Consider the following 14,457-nt stretch of genomic DNA (forward strand, 5'->3'; position numbering starts at 1 on the left):
CGGTCTCTCTTCCGCACCTGCCACCTTTCAGCGAATGATGAATACCGTGCTTGCTGAACTCAAATGGCAAACCTGCCTCGTATACTTGGACGACGTCGTCGTGTTCTCGAGCACGTTTGACGAACATCTCACAAGGATCGAGAGTGTCCTCGCTGTGATCCGTACTGCTGGCCTCACCATCGAGTCTGAAAAGGGCTACTTCGGGTTCCAAGAGCTCAAATTTCTTAGCCATGTCATTGGTCCTAAAGGCGTCCGACCAGACCCAGACAAGTTAGCTGCCGTCACCGAATTTTCGCCGCCCACAGACAAGAAGGCTGTCCAACGCTTCCTTGGTTTGTGCGCATATTATAGGCGCTCTGTCGAGGGATTCTCAAGAATTGCTGAGCCTCTGACCCGGCTTACACACGACGATGTGCCTTTCATTTGGGCGGACGAGCAGCAGCAGTCGTTTAATGAATTGCACCAGCGTTTGCAGATGGCCCCGATACTTACTGATTTCGACGAAGACGCTGACACTGAAATTTATACTGACGCCAGTAATACGGGTCTCGGTACAGTTCTTGTGCAGTGGCAAGCTGGTGCGGAACGCCCCATTGCTTATGCAAGCCGCAGTCTCACCAAGGCTGAGAAGAACTACTCAACCACTGAAAAAGAATGCTTAGCGGTTGTGTGGGCAATTGGTAAATTCCGACCCTACTTGTACGGTAGACCCTTTAAGGCTGTCAGCGTTCACCACGCCCTGTGCTGGCTTGCCAACCTCAAGGATCCTTCAGGCAGACTAGCCCGTTGGAGCCTGCACTTACAAGAGTACGACATAACAGATGTCTACCAATCTGGGAGGAAGCACAGCGACGCTGACTGTTTGTCACGTGCACCACTCCCTACGACTTCAACGGACCCTGACCAAGACTTGCCATTTGTCGGCGTTATTGACGCCATAAAGATGGCTGAGCACCATTGTGCTGATCCTGAGCTGCTGCTGCTGATCGAGCACCTTCAAGGAGTTGAAGGTGTTTTACCCCGCTCGCTCGTGCGCGGCTTATCATCGTACCGCTTGCACAACAACGTCCTTTACAGGAAAAACTGCGGAAGCGGTCCCAATACGTACCTCCTTGTCCTGCCGTCGGCGCTGCGCCAAGACATTTTGCAAGCCTGCCATGATGAGCCATGCGCGGGACACCTGGGATTCGCTAAAACAGTAGCAAGGATACGACAGAAGTATTACTGGCCCCGGCTTTTTTCTTCTGTGAAACAGTACGTGAAGACCTGCCGCGATTGTCACCGCCACAAGAAACCATCACTTAAACCGGCTGGCTTTCTCCACCCTGTGGACCCTCCTCAATCCCCGTTCCACAAATAGGAATGAATCTACTTGGGCCATTCCCAGTGACCTTTTCGCGCAACAAAAGGATAATCGTCGCTACCGACTACTTAACTCGGCATGCCGAAACCGAAGCTATTCCGCAAGCAAACTCGTATGAAATGGCCAAGTTCTCTGTACGCCACATGGTCCTACGACATGGTGCAGCGTCTGTTGTCATCACCGACCGCGGTACAGCATTTACAGCCGAACTTATGCAGGACGTTCTCCAGCTGACGCATTGCTCTCACCGCAAGAGCACTGCGTATCACTCTCACACCAGTGGATTAACGGAACGTCTGAACAGAACGCTGGCTGATATGCTGACTCTCTCCTGCAGCTCTACTTTGGCGTCACTGTTTTAGCAGGAAGGAGGAGGAGGGGTGCTGCTTGCTGCAGGCCAACCTAGACTTGTAAATATTGCTGGCAATTGCTCCACCTGGACGCCTCCTGACAAACACGATCCGGTATGAAACATTACACAGTCAGCTAACAACAACAGGTGTCAAAAAACAAGTTAACACGGAGCTGAATGTGGTGTGCGTTTTGCAAATCTCGACGATCCACACGGCTCACCATTGACTTTCAAACCCTATATCAGGCAGGAACTTGCGGAGGAGCCCAAGCAACTCTCTTTTAAATATCCAACGTCATCGCGGGAACAAAATATCACTTGCATTTGAGTGTGGTGCCGTCTTGCACTTCAGTTCATCTATATTCTATCACACATGTACCTTGCAGCACTTCCGAAGGCACGAGGTGTACAAGACAATATCACCGCGCAGCGTAATTTAGTTCTGGGCGGAACTGCCTGCTTATTGGCGGGATAAGGATTTTTGCTTGCTACGTGCTGCATTACAGCCATACGTAACATGTCCCTCCCTTTGCGCATGCATTTCGTATACGGCGGGAGAACTGGGGCCGTATCACGTAAAACTATTCCAATATGTTTTTATTCCAATCTCCTGACGTCAAATTTGCGTAACCGCGACGCAAGCATCGGGCGGTCACCCGGAGGGTTGCCTGAACAAACTAATCAAATGCTCCCCTCGTTCATAGGAGATCACTTTGGTTTGCTTGAAAAACGAATAACATCGCCTGCACTGAGCGGCTTGTCTTATCTAATTCGCTCACAAGAGGCAAGGAGCGCGCTTAAGTGGAAAGTGATTCGATGGGGCCGAGCCACTGCACTGAATATCGATAACCGGATCAAGAGGGTGGTGCAGGCGTCTGTGATTGGTTCGCTTTCTCTTACTTAGTTTGTGGTGGCTCGTCGACAATCGCGACGGCATGCTACGGAAGCATAAGAATTACGCTAAAACGGATACTCAGCAAAGAAGAGTTGGCAGAACTAGGTCGTAAACGTGCCAAAAGTTTCTCGAAAACGTTCCACATCCACGCAAAAGGATTTATTACGCGCAAATAAACCTATGGTCTCCTGCAGGGCCGAGTAGGCAAGGCCGGAGCGATCGGTGGCAGTCATATTTAATTCCTTTCAGAACAGGACAGCCTGCGGCTATGCGGAAAAAAAAATCTGTTTTGTTCGGCATATGAATGCATCGTCAACGCATATGCGTCAATTTGACGTGGTAAGTTTTTGCGGTTTTGTGACATCGCGTGAGAGGCAGGTGAAGTGGGTGCAGCCGAAAAACTTTTGATCAATAGCCGAGTACTAATGGAAGAAGGGCGTCTAATCAGAAATAACTAATTTTGTTTTGTTCAGTCAAATTATGCATAATCAGCGTGTACATGTCATATCAGATGGGGAGCTATAGCAGTTTCCGTGACGTCGCATGGCAGACAGGTGAAGTGGGAGTGGTACAAAAACTTTTTTTGACCAATCGCAGTGGGCTGATGGCAGAGTTGGAATAGAAAAGAATGGAATAGTTTTGCGTTATAGCGCCCCTGTGTCGTTTACCGCCTGTAACCGTAATAGCAACCACACCACAACACACCACCCGATTAAATCGCAACTTGCGCTTGTTATTGCCTCTCTGCCGTGACAGCAGTAATCGCTTGTGTAATCGCACGCTGAGAGCAAGGCATCAGGTATGCATTTTGTCGTTATTATTCAGATCAGATGTCTAATTCGGCACTGTTAGGACTATAGACGTGATGGCGAGCCCTAAAAGTGATTTCATTTCCGGTTAGCAGATGTAGCCACAGCATTAGGCACTGGCCACAAATTGACGACGCTGTGCACTATTGAGACCTATTTTATCACTTCATCGTTAATCTACTACTCCGCTCTAGTATGGTACGTGATGGAGGTGGCGAGCAAACGCCAAATAGACGCCGAGCTATGATGCGGCATTTATACTGGCCTTCGCCATTGCTGCTGGCCAATCGGGCTGCAAGGAACCGCGGAGAAAGGGGGCCCTGCTGTCGCATTCAAGAAAACCCATTTTACGGTTTCTGGTTTTAAACATTTCTTGTGCCAGTCCACCAACCATGCCGGATGGCATAGTAGACGCTGAGCAGATGACGCGGTACGGATGAAAATATCTTGAGGGGTGTTATGCCATCCCATTGGATAAAATGTCCTGCAGCCTCCACAGTGCTGCAATGAACTACTGAGATAGAATATATTATCTCACGTTGTGGCTCTATTTGAACACCCTTTAGTAAGTAATGTTTAATTTCACCAAGATATCAACAATGCACACAAGTCGATGATGCACCAAGTCTTGTTTGCCCTGCCAAGCTCGGGTTTGTGCTGACCGTGTACGGACGCTGACCTCATACAGACGCATCAGTTCTGTGCCATATTCACACAAGGCTGACGTGGTGGAGACCACAATGAACAGAAGCGGCTTAAAATGGCCTTCTTCGTGTCTCTTTTTACATACCGGAGAGTCTCCTTCGTTTACTTCAATGGCAGCACTCGGCGTACTAGACTTCCAGTGACCTCCTTGCTGGCTACGCTGATATGGGAAGGTACCCACTGGAACACAGTGATAAATCCGACTTCTGTAATTCTTTAACAGCAGGTTAGCCACTCTGAACGCGCTTGTTAATGGGGAATCCTATTTACCTGGAGAAAGCCAGCATAGAAGCAATTTCCCTTCTTACGATACTTCGCGCAATTAAACGAGTCTAACTATCGGCCTATCTATGTCTCTAAGCATCGGGTGGATGTGCTGATAGAACCGGTTCTAAATCAATCGTCAGGCCAACTTGGAACACTGGGTATGTGACATTGTGTATGTGCCAGTCATCAGTTAACACATTTCGGCAATGTGTTTTACTACGTACATACGTGCCGCTCTTCAATGAACTTGTAGAGTGCGATGTTGAGCTAGTTGGTTCATGCTGGAAATGTGGGTTGTGGCGCAACAAAACGAAGTGGAAAGAAGAAGGTAGAGAAAGAGCGTCAACTCGAATTTCAATTTATTGCATAGAAACACGCATATATTATACAGATAAGATTAACCTGCGCAGAACCATCCAATGCACTACACGTGTATATAAAAACCGTTATCTCTGTGCGAATTGACAAGGCATTCCATCAAGACCAAATTTGCAAATAACCATGGTGAATCTAAAGATTACCCGACGTGGTTGCTGAATGGCTATGGTGGTGGGCTGCTAAGCAAGAAGTCGCGGGATGGGAACCCGGCCACGGCGGCCACATTTCTACGGGCCGTCTGCTGACGCCTTTCAACCTCTGGCGCAGCATTTCTGACAAACTCATAAGGACTGAAGTAGGGAACCAGCTGCAACAAGCCACGATTCCTGCACGTGAAAGTTCTCTTCCATCGTACGTTCGCATGATTTCATGAGTGCAGACCGAAGAGGCATCATCGTTTTGCGCTCGGAGACTATATTGACAGCAAACATGTTTGCCCGGCCTAGTTGTAATGGGCCCCTACAGTAGGCGTGTTTCTCTCCAACTCGGACCTCTGGGTAGGTGCCGCTGTTCAATGATGAAGAAAAATTAATTGAATTTCGGTGCTGGGTGGAGTCGAACTGGCGTCATATGTATTTAGATAACCTTACCACGCGTCACGTGGGGAAGTCACTGCGGTAGATGGCGCAACGTGTCCATAGGGAAGCTCTAAACAGGAGCTCGTCTGCATACGCCTCACACAAGACGCGTGTACGTGGTGGCAGCACGGGGTATTAGTAATACATTGCTTCAAATCTCATCGCATTAATGTCTAAATTCGTGCTGATGGGCTCTGCCGCATTTTTTGTGTTCAGCCAGAACGAAGCTTATAAAATTTCAAGTTTCATTAGGCGACCCCTCTCAAGCACATAAAGGGCTATGCCCTAACTGCGAAGTCACTCCTGACGCGAAACTAATATTTCGTTCCTTTATATTGGTAGGAGAAATGTATGCTTGCTTTAACGTATCCTTTGGCGCAGTACTTCGCTAGAGCATTTGCGGTGCTGAAAGAACCCACTAGCGCTTGAAGAAGAATCCAGTTTGCCAGGTGTTCCTGCGAAGACAGCAATATTTCTAACTTGTCTGTCAGCGATTCCACAATTCTAGTCCTTGGGGTGGGCTACGCCAAAAGGCCAGCATAACTTGCACAAAAAATCGAAATTCAAATCGTATAATGAATAAAATTCAATTGAATGCATTTTTTTACTAATTGTCTTACGGTACATATTGTGATTTGCAAATTGTACCGTTTAGCCCGCAAGGAATACCTACTTGAAAAGAATTTGGTGTATATGACATGATTTTCATGATATCCCTTTTGTGCCACCGCTTATGCCTTGAAGCACGAAAGTAACAGGACGGTCAATTAATTTCTTTGTTAAGTTCGGAATATTTTATTGAATCCGTAAATCATTCCATCCAATCCACCTTGCGATATCTCTTGCTGCGATTCGTAAATTGCAATTTCGGCCGTAAAGTACCTAACAAATTTTTTTTGCTAACTGGCTAATCAGGCATTTGCATTTATAATGGCAATAATATCCACTTCTTGAGCAGTACAACTCAAGGGTTAAAATCATGATTCTATCACACGAGTTTATCAAAATTACCTAATGTCTTCGAAGGAACACCTAGTACGTGATCTAATGTGATTAGCATGCATTATTAGGAAACTTTACTCACGTTTAGAGATTAACTCTCTGCCAATCTGACTGACTGGACCTCTAACTGTTTTCCAGCCAACTTGAGTCACTGCGTGGCTACTGGTATAATGGGTACAGCATCAAGCCACTTGCAATAGTGCGGGAACAGGCTTCGAACCTCACCGTCGGACCAGCGTGGGCTGCTCGGCATGTGCGCCACTGGAAGCGTGGCGCTTTTCAATGGACCTCTTTTGCCACAAGTGGGCCACAGGTATGTGGGCGCAATTCAAGGAATCCCTTTGATGGGAACTTTTACCAGTTTGTATGTGCCGCGGGTTATCGGCCCCTCTTCAATGACAAAAAAGAATGCTGTATATCTTCTGTGATGCTGAGGGAATTCCAACCCGCGACATACACAGAGTATTTTTCTAAAACCATATAGAACTTTTATTACTCGCCTCAAGAAGAGAGCCGCATTGTAGTCCTTGCGCTTGATTACTCGAAGCGTCGGACACTACTCCCACGAAAAATTTAAATGAAGAATCGACTAGCTTACAAAAATCACCGAACTTTATAAATAATTACTTTAGTACATGTACATACATATTAGAATTTGGGCATTGCAACGGGTGAGTTTGTAAGGCACATCCTCCTGGAAATAACTATAGAGATGACACGTGCTTCGCGATATACGCCATGAGACTTGAGGTAAAAATGCACTGTGTTCTACTTACTTTATTAAGAGACTGCCATTTTATGAATTGAAGCTGAAAAGTAAATGGAACGCCCATGTATGTATTCTCACACATAATAATAATAAATGCATAATGCATAATAAAATGCATAATAAAATACAGTGTCATTTGTAAATCAGTAACCATATTGGTGATTATGGCACAAATTCCTATGCCCCCCACTGCTATAATGCTTGGTCAGAAAAAGCAATTTTGAATCCCTTGTCGTTTCAATCACAGAAAGATGTAGTGGAAACACGCAGTACGGTGAAAATTTGAAGCTCGAAAAATCCAATACCTGGGTTGCAGCTTCGCAATGCCGCTACCAAACGACTCCTCACAATTTTGTCAAATTGATTATTATTCATTTATATGGACGCTCCGGGCGCATTTCTCCCGCCGGCGTTGCCATTGGCATCACCGTAAGTTTCCGTTTAAAGTCCAAATGCGATAAAATTGTCGCCACGCTTATGCGCGAGTGAGAGCGCGCGAGCCGGCGATCGCGGCTCCATCTCGCGCGGGGAGGCCGTGGAGGGAAGGGGCGCGTTCTATTCCAGGCGCTCGCCAGGGTATCTTGAAAGCCATCTACGAGGGCCACAGAGCCCGCCCATGCGCTGTGCTTTCGCCGCGTATTTTGACAGCGAGTTCCCTTGGTCATTGAGTGAGATGTGCTAATGTTTGCTAGTGCGCGCGTGACTCTATGTTTGTCAGTCTAGTTAGAGTCTATGTTCGCTAGTTTAGGCGGGCGATAAAACTACTATCCTTTGTTGGCATAGCTGTCCACTACTTTGCTATCGCAATCAATGCTTCGCCTTGCGGGCAAAACCGACTTTTAATGACATCGACAGCGACAAAAGTTTAAGCTGCTTTATGGCCCGATTTGAAATGTTACTTTTCTACAGAAATTTTCACGACCAAAAAAGAGCATGTTATGGATAATCAAAATGCGAGAAAGCAAAGCTGTGTATTAGCTTAGTACCAGTATCTTCTGTATCCACTGTGTTTATTCTCATTGCCTTATTGTGAGGCTACTTCAATATTGATACTTACTGCCATGCTTGCAGAAACATCCATGACAAGCACCAGACGTCCGGGTCGGGAACCAGAGCGCACCACTCTGAAGTTGGTTGGCTGCAAAGGCGATGGTCCGCTGATCCTGTGCACGAAGAGGACACGGCGATTGCCACCTGTGCGGATGCCGCACTTTCTAGCTAACAACCTTAGTCTGGCAAAAAGAATAATCTTGGCAAGAGGTCTTTAAGCGCGTATCAGCTTCGTGCTGAATCATCAGTCGTAGAGGATAGTAATGCATGATGACTGGCCAAATATCTATGTGCATTCAAGTATCCTAATCGAATAGGGCAGTGGAGGACCACAATAGTGCCCTGTTCGCGGGTACATTTGGAGGAATGGCAAAAAAAAAAAGGATTTCACCGATCTAAAGGACACGTTGGAATCATGGGAAGCGAAGCATTTATTCAGAGGTTAAAAAATATTATAAATGTGCCCATTGCCTTCCTTCTCTTGGCGTAAAAGAAACTAGCGTGCGCATGTGCTCTCGCTCACATGTACAATGTGAGAAATCTTAGGTTTTGCTTTACTAGGATTGAGGATTGGTCTAGTTGGTATTGCATTATAAAACTGGTACAGCACCACATATGTTGCGCTGTGCCAGTTTTCGGTTTGATTATTTTTTCTCATTTCATCTCACTTAGTTTAAATGTGCAAGCCGCTTCATGACCGATCATCCGTTGGGTGCATGTCATTGTACTGAAATCACTATAATATCAAAGTGTGGAGTCGCATTATGGCTGATGCTCCTTGTGGGTATGCGTCCTATTATGGGAATCATACTCGTTGTCAACACGCGGTAATCATCTCAGAGCTAGTTGGCTGCACCGTTGTACCACCAGCTTCTAGGCCCTCCTCAGACGACCACTAAACCCAACGCACAAAAAATGCGCACAACCAACACCGTCCGCACTATCATTTACAAAGAAAAAATTGATAATTACGGTCTCCTCCAAACACTGCAACAGAGATACATTGCTACAGGTCACCGACCACAGTGCAAAAACTATCCAGACGAGGAAGAAACACAATTGCACAGTGATATTACAGAGACCTAAGTGAGGGCAGCCCTACATGGTATAAGACGTAACACGGCACCCGGAGCAGACAGCATTCACTATGCGCTACTACGCAACCTCGACGATCAGGCCACATGGCAATTCACTGCATACTACAGCGACTACTGGAAAAACCGAACGCTTCTGCAGTAATGGCGGCACGCCAATATTACCTTAATTCTGAAACCCGGGAAACCATTGTCCCTCCGAACTGTAAGGCACATTTCCCTGATTTCGTGTATCGGCAAACTCTTCGGGCATGCAGTTCTCATGCGCCTCCAGCCTTATCAAGAAGCGTACCAATTCTTTCCCAATACCTTATTCGGCTATCGACTAGGTCTGTCAGCGCAGGACACACTCTTGCAACTTAAGAAAAATGTTCTGCATTGTCCCAGTACAGCTAAAAAAAAAATGGCTGTGGCTTAGGTAAGGTTAAGCCCAGGATGCGAAGCATACTAGCCTTTATTTTAGTTGTTGAACCACTGTTTAGCCTGGTGAACTGCTGTTGCTTGGCTATATTTGGTTCGGCTAGACGAAGAAACAACTCATGCATTACTTCTTCGCCTTCAAGAGTGGAACGCGACAGCGTTCCCGTCGACCCGCCAAGGGGTGTAAGACAATGGGCTACAGGGCAGCGACTACGCGCCCCGCATTGGACGCGGTGAGCGTCGAGCAAAGCAGCGTTCGGCGCGGCAACGAAATGTGCGCCTGAGCAAGAGACGCACGCCTTAGAAACAGCGCGTTTCTAAGGCAACACCGCATTCACTAGAGGCGCTTTTGTACCGCTTTGAAGCGTTGTACTCGTGGCTCAGTGGTAGCGTCTCCGTCCCACACTCCGGAGACCCTGGTTCGATTCCCACCCAGCCCGTCTTGCAAGAGTTGAGCCAAAGCCACTTCTCCTCTGTCGTGACGTCACGGTGTCACGTGATTTCATGGTCACCGCCGCGCCTGAGGAGCTGGGTTGAGCCCTCGTAATATGCTTCGCATAAAAACAGCAATTCTGGCGTTGGACCTCAAAGGGGCGGGGCCTTCGGCAACGTCTCGCACGACCTCATCCTAAACAATGTTGGATCCTCCCGATTTGGAAAACGCATCTATGATTATGTCCGAACCTTTCGTTCTGACCGCATGGCCATCATCGGCGTGGCTGAAATTCGGTCAGATATCATAAAGCTTTTTGTCCGAGGGACTCCCCAGGGTTTGGTCTCTCACCCTCTCTGTTCAACATGGCGATGGCAAAGCTACCACTGCTCCTCAAAAAAACTTCCGAACATGCAGCACGCCCTCTGCGCCGATCGAGTAACAATCTAGGTGACCACAGTGCTGGCCGGCGCCATTCAAGACGTACTACACGAAGCAGTAAACGTAGTGCAAGAGTATGCAACAGCCGGAGGACTCACCTGCGCAGCTGAGAAGTCGGAGCTCCTACTTGCATTCAATAAATGCAACAAGACCGATATTCTACCAACCATCATATCGTATCTCAGTGGCAACCTAAGTACAAGGGTAGACAGACAACGTGCACTAAGCCTTCACATACAATACAAAGGGGGGCCACACATGCCCTACACATACTCCGCCAAAATATCACCCAAGTAACACACACGATAAAGCGCATTACAAAACGCCGACAAGGACTCCACGAAAAAGATGTATTCCTAAACGTGCAAGCCCTCATAATTAGCAGATTAACCTACCACCTCCCCTATCATATATCTTCACTCAGACCGAGATGCACTAAAGACAGCGCGGGGAGTACCCCAAAGTGCGTCCACGAAGCACCTACTACGAGTCTGGGTGCGCAACACTATCTGCGAAAAAGTCGAAGGTCACCTTGACAGCCAGTTCCAACGGCTCCAACGAGCAATGCAAGGGTGCCTCATTCTATGCCTGCTGGGATACGAAACACCAAGAAAACCACAACAGGAAGACCACACACTTCTTGCGTTTAGCTTCCGAAACAAAATTCACGCGGCCCCACTTCCCCGGAATATGCACCCTGCCCGTCGTAAAGGCCGAAGATAGGCAAGAGCACAAGCCCTGGCTCCACTCAATGGCAATGGCACATCGGACACTCGGACACACCGGTCCCTTCACCGACGTGGCTCTGTACCCACAGAGACGTACTCACTGTCATGTCATACTAGATAGAGACATTCTGAGGGCTTCTGCCACGCTAAACACTGTGGGGATGGCAAGAAAGAAGGGGCTGCTGTCCCCCTAGCCATCGTACACGCTTCAACCATAGCAGCACCAGATTGACCTATCACAGTGGCCACTGATGCACAGACCACCTGCAGGACTTTGGCAAAAGGAATGGTGACATCCTAAAGACACCGCATCCTTACGTTACTAAGCCCCACAGCGTTACCCAGGGTGCGTATCATCTGGACTGCTGCGCATGCCTCTCTCCATGGTAATGTACACGGTTATGCGGTAGCCCGAGAGCTCACTAACTGGGCTTCATTGGAAGAGCCGTCCAATGCAGAAGACACATCGGCCGAACCATGGAACTACACTAAAGCTCTACAACATTACAGAAAACGCAGGAGACACTCACCCCCCCCCCCCACACGCACACAAACATTGATTGAGAAGACTGCGTCGCGTCGCGACAGCTTCAACCTAATTTATTTCACGGTGTTTTTATCTTCAGCTCTTACACCCCACACAATATCCCTCATACTGTCCCTTTTGTGGCGCAAAGCCTAGAGTACATCATTTCCCAGACCCTCCGGGTTCCTCCACTATTCCTTGACCTTCCTTCTGGGAGACTGCGCTGACCAGTTTAGACACGCAAGCGCAGCGACAGCTGATCCGGCGGGCACGTGGTGTGGTGCGAGTCAATGGAGCCCTGAACTAAGGAATCCATCGTACGAGCAAGTTTCGCCACGAAGTGGCGAAACTTAGCACTAGCGCGTGTGCGAACTTGAGTTGGTGGCGATGGACCAAAGTGACCTAATATCAAAGCCGTTGTTAGCCAGCGGATGAGGGTGTCGAAGGCGTCGGCTTGTTTATTGTCCCAAAAGAACGCCGTGTCCTTTTTTATAAGGTCAGTCAGTGCCGGGTGATATCCGCAAATGTTTTTTAACAAACCGACGAAAATAGGAGCATAAGCCCATGAAGCTGCGCACATATTTTGCTGAGCCGCGTACAGGAAAGTTCTTCACTGCGTGAATCTTATCAAGCTTTTTTGGACACGTAACAACTAGCGCCCCAAGCAGCCCCGGCACGAAGCTAGCGCGTCTTTAATATAATGACCGGGTTTTTCGCGAGCAAAAGCTGCTTGTCGATTATTAACAAAGGCAGGTGACAGAGATGTTCTGGAAGACAATCCGCACGAGCCAAATGCAGTGATCACTCTCTGGCAAGCAAGAATTTTGTTACCACAGTGGTTAAAGATTCAGCAATAGAAGCCTATGGGAACGACGAAAATTTGTAGTCTATTTTCGAGACAATATCGGTAGCTGGGATAAAACTACGGCGTCTATCGCAAAAGTTGCTGCAGGGTATGTAGTCCGGGGACTTAGCTTTCAATTGATGTCTATCTCGACTATCTACACACGGGGTAACACTGCTCTCAAAATCAATTTTTCACAGACAGTCGTGTAAGTTCACGTGGCATGGTCGCTGTTGTAAAAAATAAGTGCCATGGGGCGGGTGCCTTGTTTTTTGCGTATAAAAATTGCGAGAAGTGAAAAACAGCCATATTTCCTGTTTTCATTATTCAGTAACCTGCCGCGTGCATCGACAGCGTGATGCCCTGTCGTCGATACGTGGTGTCGGCCCGTATTGGCAGCAACGTGACCTCGAAATATTCTTGTTTTCTAGGCTTAAACCAACAATGCCCGTTGCTAACTTTAATGCAGCAAGAGCTTCATCTCCTTCATCTTTATGCCATTTCCTCAAAAAATCCCTATTTGATTAAATGAGCGTTTAAGCCGCTGATGATGAAGCTGTGGCGACACACTCTGCGCATATTTCTGCGCACCTTCCATCTTATCATCTGGCCCAGCATAACACAGCTGCACGCTGGACTGCATGGTCGATAAAGCATAGCGCCACCGCCATGTCACCCGAGGTATGCGTCACCGACGGTGGCTATAAAAACAGGCTGCCTGGCTGAGGAAAGCCGCCTTCTACCTTCCGCTACTGGGACGAACGTAGCGTTGCTATACCCGTCCGCTGCCATCGTTAGTCGAATAAAGAAGCGTTACGTTTTTATGTTGGGATTCGTCCTTCGGCAGACACGACATCCCACATCTGGTGACCCGGACAACGAACAACAACGCATCGCCATGGACGAACAAGACGCCCTTCAACGACAGCTGGAACTTCTCAACAGACAGCTTCACACGCAGCAAGAGGTGATCCAGAGGCAAGAGCAACAGCTTCAGGAACGGCACGACCAGCTCAATGGTTCCGGGCAGCAGCATCCTGCCGGCTCCGCCGAGGACGCCACAACCCCGGCAGATGGCATCCCGCACGCTGCCCCGCATGGCGTCTGGCGTGTCGCTGTCAAGCTTCCGCCGTTTTGGGCCGACTCGCCCGAGGTATGGTTCGCCCAAGTCGAGGCCCAGTTCTCTCTTGCGCACATCACACAAGACCGGACCCGCTACGATTATGTCCTCGCCAACCTCGATGCCCGCTACGCCAGCGAGGTCCGGGATATCCTTGCCAATCCACCAACGGCCAACCTTTACGAACACCTCAAGACGGAACTCATTCGCCGCCTGTCACTCTCGGACGACCAGAAGGTGCGACAACTTTAGTCCGCAGAACTTGCCGAGCGCAAGCCTTCGCAGCTCCTCCGCCACATGCGTGCTCTCGCGGGCAACATGGAAGTCCAGGATTCCTTACTGCGAGCACTTTGGCTTGAACGACTTCCACCGCACGTCCAGGCAATTCTGCAGGCTCAGCTTACGCTACCTCTCGACCAACTCGCCGGGATCGCTGATCGCGTCATCGAGGTCTCTTTGCTGCCGTTATCGCCCACCGTCCAGGCTGTCGCCGCACCGCTGAACACCATAGAGCTTGCGCGGCGTATCGATGATATCAACCGACAGCTCAGCTCCATTAAACGACGCCTGGATCAACGCTTGCCGACGCGCCACTCGCAAAGCCGTGGCCAGGACATTACCCCGTCGCAGCAGCCTGGTGACGACGACCGGTGTTACTACCATAGACGCTTCGGGGACAGAGC

The 14,457-nt window shown here is 48.6% G+C and overlaps 1 protein-coding gene across 7 annotated transcripts in view; it reads right to left on the bottom strand.

The window, feature by feature from the left end:
- LOC139055867 (calcium-activated chloride channel regulator 2-like) overlaps nucleotides 1-14,457 on the bottom strand; it is a 363,039-nt gene that overhangs the window by 99,177 nt on the left and 249,405 nt on the right. For all 7 annotated transcript variants that reach the window (XR_011511953.1, XM_070533443.1, XM_070533442.1 and 4 more), the window contains one exon: nucleotides 8,176-8,281. Coding sequence is in view for 6 of the 7 variants with exons in the window: in XM_070533443.1 (XP_070389544.1) it covers nucleotides 8,176-8,281 (106 nt within the window). In the remaining variant the exon portion in view is untranslated. The remainder of the gene's footprint in view (nucleotides 1-8,175; nucleotides 8,282-14,457) is intronic.

Source organism: Dermacentor albipictus, chromosome 2 (assembly GCF_038994185.2).
Source record: "Dermacentor albipictus isolate Rhodes 1998 colony chromosome 2, USDA_Dalb.pri_finalv2, whole genome shotgun sequence".
Lineage (NCBI taxonomy): Eukaryota > Metazoa > Arthropoda > Arachnida > Ixodida > Ixodidae > Dermacentor > Dermacentor albipictus.